The 11,312-nt window shown below is 39.8% G+C and overlaps 1 protein-coding gene across 1 annotated transcript; it reads left to right on the top strand.

Annotated features, from left to right (window-relative positions):
- Positions 1-1,380: 1,380 nt before the first annotated feature.
- On the top strand, positions 1,381-2,589 carry LOC147885625 (polyubiquitin-like). Its single transcript, XM_087396785.1, has one exon. It carries the CDS (start codon positions 1,491-1,493, stop codon positions 2,406-2,408), a length of 918 nt encoding a protein of 305 aa, XP_087252911.1. The 5' UTR covers positions 1,381-1,490; the 3' UTR covers positions 2,409-2,589.
- Positions 2,590-11,312: the final 8,723 nt, after the last annotated feature.

Genomic DNA, 11,312 nt, shown 5'->3' with positions numbered 1-11,312 from the left:
ATAGCATGTTTTATAATCTAGGTTGCCATTTAAATATACAATGTATGATTGGTGGAGTGGATTGGTGGCATAGGTTCAATCACCTCTCAATGCAATTCCTTGGCAAAAAAAAATTAGTTGCCATAGTGGGGGCTTAGTGGGTGGCCTTCATATGGCGGATACAATCCTTTTGTATAAATGTCCGGCCCATCTCACTTATTGGGTGAAGTAGGATGACGAACTTGTACTCCACTTTCCGGTCGGGTGGTGTGAACTTGGTCAAAACTCCCTCGTGACCATTTGATGACATATCCAACTATCATGATCAACGGCCTACGAGATTCCAATATGGGATGTTGAACACAATGCCAAAGTTTTCAAGGGGGGGTTAAGTGGTTAATTTTTGGCCTATCAAATAGGGGCCCCTAACATTCTCAAAAATAAATTTGTTTAATTAGTCATGGAGGCGGGGGTGTTGGAAAAATTAAGGTAAGCGTTGGAAAAACATTAAAGTCTCTAGATTTCAGTGAATTTGCTATTCGAGAAGGTTCTACCGCCACAACGCGAATATATAAGAGAGGAGGGAAGTGTAGGGAGAGCCAAGGTAGAGAGGAGGGGGAGAGGAGGGGAGGGTGAGGGAAAGGGGAGGGCTAGAAAGGCTAAAAGCACAAAGGAAGGAAGGGAGGGCTGAAGGAAGAGGAGCGCTGAGGGGAGAGAGACATCGAGCGGAGGGCTGAGTAGTGGGGCGAGGGAAGAGGTAGAGGGGCAGAGCGATGCTTAGGTTTAGAGCAAAGGTTAATTGAGAAATTAGGAGAGTGTGATAGATCTAATAAATGAATTTAATTTTTCGAGCCATTAAGAGAGCCTCATCTTGTCTATTACTCGCGCCCAGGTATCAAATCTATGACTTGCAACCCCACAAAGCAGAGCTCTAACTACCATACCATCCACGGATCTGCTGTATATTTTCAAAACACTCAATTGGTGCCTAATGTCCGATCCTGGGAGTGTTTCTCCACTGTTGATCATGATACCTTGTTATGTGCATCCCAAACAAGTTGAATCACTTTTGTCATTCAAATGGCTTGCCCTATGGGTGAAATAGTAAGTTGGGAGTCCACCAATAGTTGAGAGAGGAAAAGTAGGGAGTGAAATAGTAAGCTGTGGGAGAAAAAGGTGGAGATCACGTGGAAATTTGGGGGATTCGCTTCTCCAAGCTAGGCCGCCATCAATTAGGCCAAAAAAGAATGAGAGCCCAACCTTAATGGGGGAAAACTATAATGAGAGCCTTAGCCCTACCTTTAAAGCGCTTTAGGGTTTCCGAGATTGCAAGGGAAGCCCAATAAAAGAAGAAAACTATAATGAGAGTCAAACCCTAATCGGGACAGCCCTAGCCTTAATCTCGGAAACCCTAAAGGGCTTTTAAGGGCGGTTTTAGTATTCTATCTTCTCATTGACAGCTTTTCCCTGTTGCGGGCTGTGTGTAACCCTATTTCTTTCTGTTAGCAACCATGCAGATCTTCGTCAAGACCCTCACCGGCAAGACCATCACCCTCGAAGTCGAGAGCTCCGACACCATCGACAATGTTAAGACCAAAATCCAGGACAAGGAAGGCATCCCTCCCGACCAGCAGCGCTTGATCTTCGCCGGTAAACAGCTTGAAGACGGCCGCACCCTTGCAGATTATAACATCCAGAAGGAGTCCACCCTCCACCTCGTCTTGCGCTTGAGAGGCGGTATGCAGATCTTTGTGAAAACCTTGACCGGTAAGACCATCACTTTGGAAGTTGAGAGTTCTGATACGATTGATAACGTTAAGACTAAGATCCAGGACAAGGAAGGAATTCCTCCGGATCAGCAGAGGTTGATCTTTGCTGGTAAGCAACTGGAGGACGGCCGAACCCTGGCCGATTACAATATTCAGAAGGAATCGACTCTTCATCTCGTTCTGCGGCTGAGAGGCGGTATGCAGATCTTTGTGAAGACGCTGACAGGAAAGACTATTACCTTGGAGGTGGAAAGCTCTGATACGATTGATAATGTGAAGACCAAGATCCAAGACAAGGAGGGGATTCCCCCGGATCAGCAGAGGCTAATTTTTGCTGGCAAGCAGCTTGAAGATGGTCGCACCTTGGCCGATTATAATATTCAGAAGGAATCCACTCTGCATCTTGTGCTTCGCCTGAGAGGTGGCATGCAGATCTTCGTGAAGACTCTCACTGGGAAAACCATTACTCTGGAGGTGGAAAGTTCCGATACTATTGACAACGTCAAAACGAAGATTCAGGACAAGGAGGGTATTCCACCTGACCAGCAGAGGCTTATATTTGCGGGGAAGCAGCTTGAAGATGGACGAACTCTTGCTGATTACAATATACAGAAGGAGTCTACCCTTCACCTGGTCCTTCGTCTGCGAGGTGGACAGTAGTGGTTCCTGTGGGGAACGTAGTCACGAGGTTTAGTTTATCAGTATCGTGTAGTTGGTCTTTTGTTGTCTGCATTTGGAATCGTCAGTTGCCCTTTTTTGCTTCTTGATGTTGAAGATGTATAAGGCTATCTGATCTTACGATATGAAGTTTCCTTACAAGTGTGAAGGTTCGTTTATTTTCTGTGTGGCTGTAAGTACACCTTGACGCTTTATTTGCTTTCTAGACAACTCAAGTGCAAGTTCTGATCTGTTAAAGCCAGTGGTGCAAATTGCTGGGAAAAATGTTAATCTTGAAATTCTTTGGAACTTTATTTACCTTGGAGATTAAAGCGCTGTCCTCCATTAGTTTTATGATGACATTATAGTCAGGGAGGTTTGAAATAGCGTTGTGTAAATGAATATTTCAATTTGAATAGTTGCACGAGGGAGCAACTGAATCTTTCTATTTGTGAGACATGTCGTAGATAACTTAGCCCACACTTCTTGCCTTAATGTCCAAAATCCTTTTTTGTGCATTTTGAATGCGTTGATCTCCAATGGAAAACAGTTTTTGCACAAGTCCGCCAGCCAAGATGGTCAATTGAGGATATTGCGAGATAGCTCAAATTTTTTTTGACCTTTGGGCATTGGTTGACTCACATTGTTGAACATGTTTAAAATCAATAACATTCGCAACAGCTCAAACGTTTTTAACCTTTGGGCATTGGTTGATTCTCACATTGAAAATGTTCAAAATCAATAACGGTAGGTTTAGCTCAAAAGTTTTAAACCTTTGGGCATTGGTTGATTCTCACATTGAATCAATAACGATAGGTGTTGGCCCTGCCCCCCCCCCCCCCTTCTTCTCTCTCTCTCTCTCTCTCTCTCTCTCTCCCCCCCCCCCTTCTTTCCCTCCTTACCCATTCGTTCTAATGTTGCACTTTGGCCGGCCTTCCTTCTTGGCCCATTCTTTCTAATGTTGCACTTTGGGTGCCCCTTCTAGGCCACATGAGAATAATTCTTATAGCCCCATCATGTCATCTTTTCTCCTCTTCGTGCTTATGTTGGAGATTTCTACAAGACATTTATGTGTTGGGTTCTGGAATCAAGTCCTTGTGTGTGAAATCCTTCCTATCAATTTGTTTCACAATAGTAATTTTCCTTAATAGATTTGAGCGACAACAAAAGCTTTGTGTTCACCCAAAACTCATTAGCCTTATATTTTGTTTTTGGTCGGTGGGTTTAAGCCCCAAGATGGTTGATACTAATGGATTGGGGGGGGGGGGGGGGGCGAGGGTGCTAAGATGCTCAAGTTGGGGAGGGAAAAGGTAGAGCTCTTGTGATGGGTTGGAGCCCTTCCATCACAAGCGCAAGGCAAGGTGTTGGATTTATTCCAGGAAACCTATGTTTCACTACCACCAAGAGGTATTAGTCGTGATCGCCACTGTTGACTTGGCGATTGTGCAGGTTTTGTCCAACCTCCTATAAGGCACCCAAACGAATTTCACATTGACGTCATGCCACAAGCCTCAAAGTAGAAAGCCTTGGGAATCATGATGTTCAATTTTTCTCTTTTTGTTCGAGATAGTGGCAAAAAGATGAAGAGAATCATTCCCAATGCATTGCTCTCGTTCTTTTTACTGCTCACACAACTCCAGTATCGTTATCTCCTAACAAAACTATGGGTCATCGCTCTGTTGTGTGGCATGGGATCTTTTCGCAAGGAAAGTCCATACTCCGACTATTTGGCAACTCATTGCATAGGCTCTCAAGAACTAACAAGCGAATTGTCTCCTCGAACTACAGTGGACCGATAGTAGAGGATTTCCATCTCTCTCAGATGTGCATTTGGTTTTCCTTTCCTCGCTCGTCCTTTCGTTGAAACCCTTTGATGAGCTTTGAGCGCCAACGGACACCTTTTCCACCTCGATACTTAGGCCTAAAAGAGTTTGTTACTATTGGTGAGGCACCTAGCCCTAGTGCAACCCTTGGACTCATGGTGGTGGTAGTGTCCATCTCCAATAAGAAGCCCACTACCTCTTCCAATGAAAGGTTTGTTCATTTTGCAATAGGCCACACACTGAGGTGCAAGTGTCCACATTCCAACAATGTGTATTCACAGAAGATGCACAAAACCATACATAACCCTCATGCACACCACTTGGTGTAGTTGCAGATTCAAGGTAGAATCGATGTCCCAAGAAACATGGTGTTGGCAGCCCATTTACAAGACAAACATGTTCCTTTTATAAACATCAGATATAGTAAGAGCTTTCTTTCAGCGACATAGTTTTTTCTAATCATTGCCGCCGATTCTACCCAAATGTATCCTTCCCTAAACACGATGCCAAGTGAGCACCTTTCAATGCTTTTAGGTGAATGATTGTTTGTTTTCGAACATGGAGCTTTCTTTCACATTTTGAAACCCATCTTATTGGTAATCATGAAACTAGTTCAAATAGACATTTTTCATTGCCTAGTTTCTTGGTTTAGACTTTGGCTTATTCTGTCTTACTGGACATCCTCCATTGTGTGTGTGTGTGTGAGAGAGAGAGAGAGAGAGAACATCCAATCAAAAGTTTTTGAAAGAATGGTATTTGGTCCTATGCAAAATGGCCCAACCGCACTCCATGGACCCAAATAGACATTCTCCCCAAAAAAACTTTGGAAAAAAATTACCATTTGGCCCTACCTATTGTGCTCAGGTGCCCAAATAGATTCCCCCAAAACCATTAAAAAAAAATGGTCGTTTGGCTCTCCATGGCCCAAATAGACATTTCCCCCAAAAAAGTTTGAAAAAAAAAACCATTTAGCCCTATGTGCATAGGGCCAAATGGTCATCGTCGCTGTCTAGTCCAAATTTGTACTTGACACATAGGGACAACTGGGCTTTTTTCTCAAAATTTTTTGGGGGAGATGTCTCTCTAGCCCAAATAGACATCCCTCCCCCCCCAAAAAAAAGGCCATTTGGCTCTATGTGCATAGGGCCAAATGGCCATTGTTTTCAAATTCTTTTGGGGAAATAGCTCTCAATGGCCCAAATAGACATTTCCCCCAAAAAATAAAAATAAAAATGGCCATATGGCCCAATGTGCACACAAGCACAAAATTGGGTAAGACGATGTCGCCGCCTGGGCCAAATTCATGCCTTGCACACATAGGGCCAATTTTTTTCCAAAATTTTTGGTGGGCAATGGCTCTACATGGCCCAAATATACATTCCCCCAAAAGCAATTTGAAAAAATTTGTCATTTGTCCGTATGTGCATAGGGTCAAATGGCCTTTATTTTCAAAATTTTTTGGGGGAAATGGCTCTCCATGGCCTCGCTGTCTCACCCAAATTCGGGGCTGTGTACACATAGGGCCAAATGGTTAAGACGGTGCACATATGGTTAAGACACCGATCGACAAGCAAGACTACCTTAAATCCCCCCCCCCCTCTTGGTCCCCCCTGCTCCAAGTCTTGCCTGATAGCTTGTCTTTCCAAAAATAGAACCATTGTTGTGATTTAGCAAGGTTAGAAAAAACCCCTATTTGGAGGTTGATATCTCCCAAATGGTGTGGAATGTAAAAATAATTCATAGTATGGCTTTTTAACCATCTTTTGATTCCCTGCAACTTTGATCATCACTTTCTACCAAAATCGACCTCATATATGCATTTTAGAATCGGGCACATAAATCCAAGCAGAAAAAACAGTTCAAAGTGCCTTGTCAATTTCAACCAATCACCAGGTTGATCATCAAATTCGCCTTTCAAAATGGCTACTGTCAATATTCTGATGACATATATATCAAAATTGTGAACCCAAAACTTTGAAGGAAAAATACAGTGCATTGAGCTAGGGCCTTATAATGGGTATTCATAAAATGCACACATATTATACTCTACAAGGTTGATCTACCAATAATTATACTTTATGCATATACCATGGGCATCCCTTTCAATTTTTGCATGCATGGGTATTCACAAAGTATACACATGTTATAGTCCAAGATTGATCTATTAGAAAAAAATTACCAGATTTGTTTCTTATCTATTGTGTCCTTTTCCAGTTACTTTTTTAGTTCTACATTAAAACCAATAAGGAAAAATATTACTTTTAAACTTTTAGAGACATTTTGCCCTTGCAAATAAGTGGTATCCTTATACAATAACCTTTTAGAGACATTTTGCCATTACACATAAGTGTTATCCTTATACAATAACCATCAATATTACAAATAAGTGTTATCCTTATACAATAACCTTTTAGAGACATTTTGCCATTACAAATAAGTGCTATCCTTATACAATAACCATCAATATTATATACATAACATAACCCTTAAGCAAACATCTGTATGCCCCTAATATCTTCTTGCACCTCAAATCCTAATAGCATGGCTGCACATGTTCTGCACTTATAGTACACTTGATCTACATGTTTTACTTCTTTTAAGTGCTCAAATACTTTTTGTGTTATATACTTATGATGCATACAAAGGCTTTTGAATGCTACATATTAGGATATGATATGGATATCATTGACATGGGCCTTAATGGATATGTTAGCTTTAAACTTCCAAAACTTTCCACTTCTTTTAAATAAAGACATTTAACAACTTTCTTCCCACCGTTGTCCTATCTTCTTACTAAACTTTTGCATACTTGATTGCCACATAATTTATATTTAAAAATGATGCATTGTGTTTATTAGATCCAAAGATTTGATCTTATTAAATTTTAAGAGAAAATTTGGGTACATTTGAAGAACTTTACAAGAAGTTATATAATTGATAAAATTATATAGCAAATTTGTTAATGCATATTAAATTAGAATATCACTTCTTATATTTTGCATCATTCAAAGTTATCAAATGAAATCAAAATCTATATTTAAGAAATTATACCCAAGAGTAGAACACTTCCAAAGCATTGATATTAAAATATTGATTGGGGTATTCCCTCAAAGCATGTATTACCAATGTATATGTCCAGAGGCCATTCTCCAAGTTGCCAACTTCTATTTTATTTAAGGAAGAAATACGAATGATAACATAAGATCAAGTTTGATTGTAATGAAAGGTGATTTAAAGTCAAAGTCATTATATTTTGAATACCTACACACATATTTCATCTACAAGATTTCATCAACAACGCCTACACACTATAAGACACAGGCCTCTTTCTGACACTGTCTACTGATGCTTCACAGGGGCACTGGTACGAAGATTGTCGGTACGGTTGGCGGGCGTGGAAGGTGTCAGTGTAGATGTCAAAATATCAATCAGTATGGTAGTCAGTATATATGTAGGTATAGGGGTCGGTATATACCAACCCCTATACTGACATACATACTGACTACTACCAACCCTTCCACCGACGCTTTTACCAATGCTTTCATCGACTTCTGGGTATAACTTTCCGTACCAGAATGTCATTTCCAAGGGTCCCAAAATGATTTTAGACCACAAGTTTGGTCATTTGAAAGATAAATAATATAAGACTATGTACACCAAAATTCAGATCAAAACACTCTTATATTGATAGTGAGCTTAACATACAAATTAATGTACAAAATGTCACTATAAAAATGTGAGGGCCGAATTACACATAGGAAGTCTCGCCGATGTCAAAACAATGAATTAGTAGGATTTACATTGATGGCTTCATCTTGAGACAAGTCTTGTAGCGACCACCTCCTCATACCAGGATTGTCCCAAGCACTTTAATAAACACATTATTCAAAAATTTTAGTCCAATTTGAGAAATGGACTAAAAAACAGTCCAAAAATTTTGAATATACTAGTAATGTTGTTTTTTGAACTGGATTTGACAACTCCAAACAAAAGATTTGGTGATTAAGTACTAAGAACATCAATGCATAACCAAATCTCTTACAGAGGTGGTCTACATAAACATCTTCATAACTTCTTATGAATTGAGCTACTATCACCTAAGAACATCAATAGATGACCAATTCTCTTAGAAAGGTGGTGTAAATAAACACCTTTATGTATAAGTGGTGTGCACACACCTTGATGACCATTTCTTTTAGAAAGGTGGTGTACATAAACCCCTTAGAAAGGTAGTGTACATAGATCCTTTTATGTGTAAGTGGTGTACATATACACCTCACTTGGTATTAAAAAACACCCTTAACTATAAAAATACATATACACCTCACTTGGTATTAAAAAACACCCTTAACTATAAAAATACATTGACATAAAGTTTAAAATACACCATTAAGTATAAAATGGACCTCATAAACAATCTTTATACACAATAATGAGAGTAAAGAAATAAAAAATATTCGCTTTACATAGAAGTTCAAAACTTGCAAAGTTCAAAACTTGTGATTACAAAGCCATCAGCCATCATGTTCCTCAATACTAATGTCCTCAATGCCAGGCCCTTGACTACCAGGGTCCTGACTAATAGGCTGCTCTAAGACAGTACCAATGTCCTCAATGTGCCCTTGACTACCAGGGTCCTGACTAATAGGCTGGAGTCTCATTAGCAAGGTCCTCACTAGTTTGCTCTTCAATTCCAAGCACCTGACTAGTAGGCTGCTCTAAAGTCTCATGTCCAAGTTCTTGGTGAGTAGCGTCCTGGCTACTAGGTTCCTAACTAGTAGGCTGCTCTAGAGTCTGTAAGGTCATTGTTAAAGAACCATCTATGCCTCCTGGTAACTCCTCCTGGTCATGCTTTGCCTCATCCATACCTTCTTTGTGTAAGGCTTCCTTGCTTGATCCACTTGCATGTCCTTCAGCCAAGATCAAAGGTGCCTTCCTCACTTTTAATTTCAAGGGAAGTGCTTCCACCTCTTTAGCCTTACCTTTTCTTATGACGTGATGTACTACTGGTGGTGTTCAGATCCTTTGCCTCAACCTTATTACTTGGTATGCCTTGCATATTGCTTACAACATCTGCTGTCATCACTGCTAGTGTCAGAGTTGGCGGCCATGCCATCCTCGATGTCAATGACTGCCGCATGAATATTTTTTTATTTAAATAAAAAAAGCATTAATTTGAAAATTAACATAAAAACTACTTTAATCCAAGCTTCACAAAAGTGTTGCTTATCAATGGGCTCAAACCTACATCTTTCCAAGAATCTATTCTTTGCCAGCATGTATCTCTTCTCGATGTCAATCCCATATCGGCTTTGGAACAAAGTCACTCCTTCTAAAGTTCTCAAAAGCATCAAGAAAGTCCACACGCTTTTGAAATGTGACATCAGGCAATGTAGGATCATGCTTCTTGGAGAGAGGAAGCTATTTCACATGTCGATAAGATCACCATTGATGGCATGGACCATAATACAACAACTTTGCCATAATATAGACGTATCCCACTGGCATTGGAGGGCAAACGTGGACTAAAAACACACTTGTATGGAGTATTAGTACATGGATACTGAATCTTTTGTGATGTATGGATTGATAGTTTGCATGACCATGATAGTAACCAAGTTGTTACATCAATCATGAAAGCAATAAGATAGGTTAGAGATGCTCGTGGATGTTTACCTAACACATTGCGGATACAAGCTGATAATTGTTGGAGAGAGAACAAGAATAAATATATATTTGCTTTATGCTCTATGCTGGTTGGTTTGAAAATATTTGAAGAAGTGGAAGTTGAATTTCTTCTTGTCGGCCATACACATGAAGACATAGATCAAATCTTCAGTGTTATCTCTGGTGAGTTGAAGTCAATGGATGTTTTGACAATGGAGGATATGCTATTTCAAATTGGGAAAAAAACTGGAGGGTCTCACAAGGAAGAATCAGAAGTGGCTATCTTAGAGAGGATGGTAGATTGGAGAGCATTCATACAGCCACATTTACAAGCAGGAGATGGTACCCTAATAGGACACCCAAATCCACACTACTTTCGGTTTCACATGCATAACAATATTCCAGTGATGCAATGGAAGCACTACTTAGTAGATGGAGATCATTTATGGAGTGAGTCATATGCTTTATTACAACGAATAATTCCATTAGAGGAAACTAGATTTGTTCTTGCAAAAAAAAAAAGACTTGACATAGATGAAATGAAAGGCTTGAAAGCCTTCATTAAACATCTTCAAAGTATGATGCAAAAATATCCAGAGCAATCAACTAAGAATTTGGAGACAATTAAATCAACTGAAGCACTTATCCAATCTTTAGAAAGACAAGAAAAGTTAATGAGCATTGAATACTGTGAATCCTTTTGGCCGGAACAAGCTAGGTCACCAAGTTTTCCTTTGGATATAAATATGTTAGTAGATATGGAGGAAGCAGAGGAATGCCTTTTACCTCAAAAATGTTGTGGCAGGAAGGGAGACAAACCCTTACCAGAGTTTATACCATCTAATGAGATTGAAGAGGGTCTATTTGTTGCAGTTTGAGCATCTAATCCAGGTTTAGAGTTGGATGACCAAGGTGGCCCAATTTGGGTTGCAAAGGTTGCTAAGATAGAAAGGGATGACAAGGGAACTCCTATAGCATTCACAGCTTTATGGTATGAACCAAAGCCATTGAAAAAGCTCCCGAGAAGATATACAATAAAACAACTCTATGAGGGATGCTTTCAAAAGAAACGTGAATGGGTTCCAAATAATGAGGGATTAATAGAGGTGGAAGTTAGTAACATTATTCATTGCTAAAAATCGAGGACATGAAGTTTTAAAAAGAAGCATGGATACAATGTTGAAAAATGTATCACAATCCTTGATCCAAGTCGTGTCCATATTAAACATCATTTGGCAAGACTTGACCCATCAAGCGCAAATACATTACATGACTCTGATGACTCTGAACGAGATTCAGATGCATAAGAAAATGTTTTGTATGCTTTTTTCCATACAAATGGTGTATCTATACACCACCAATAAGATAATGTATTGTATGCATTGTTTTTCAAAAAAAGGGTGTATCTATACACCAC

Source organism: Dipteris shenzhenensis, chromosome 25 (genome assembly GCF_047967505.1).
Source record: "Dipteris shenzhenensis isolate YYH24624 ecotype China chromosome 25, Dip_SZ_1.0, whole genome shotgun sequence".
Classification (NCBI taxonomy): domain Eukaryota; kingdom Viridiplantae; phylum Streptophyta; class Polypodiopsida; order Gleicheniales; family Dipteridaceae; genus Dipteris; species Dipteris shenzhenensis.
Note: the sequence above shows the minus strand (reverse complement) of the source record. Positions and strands in the feature narration are given on the sequence as shown.

Bases quoted from the DNA above. Each gene is read 5' to 3' on its own strand.
- LOC147885625 (XM_087396785.1), top strand. From the start codon at position 1,491: ATGCAGATCTTCGTCAAGACCCTCACCGGCAAGACCATCACCCTCGAA.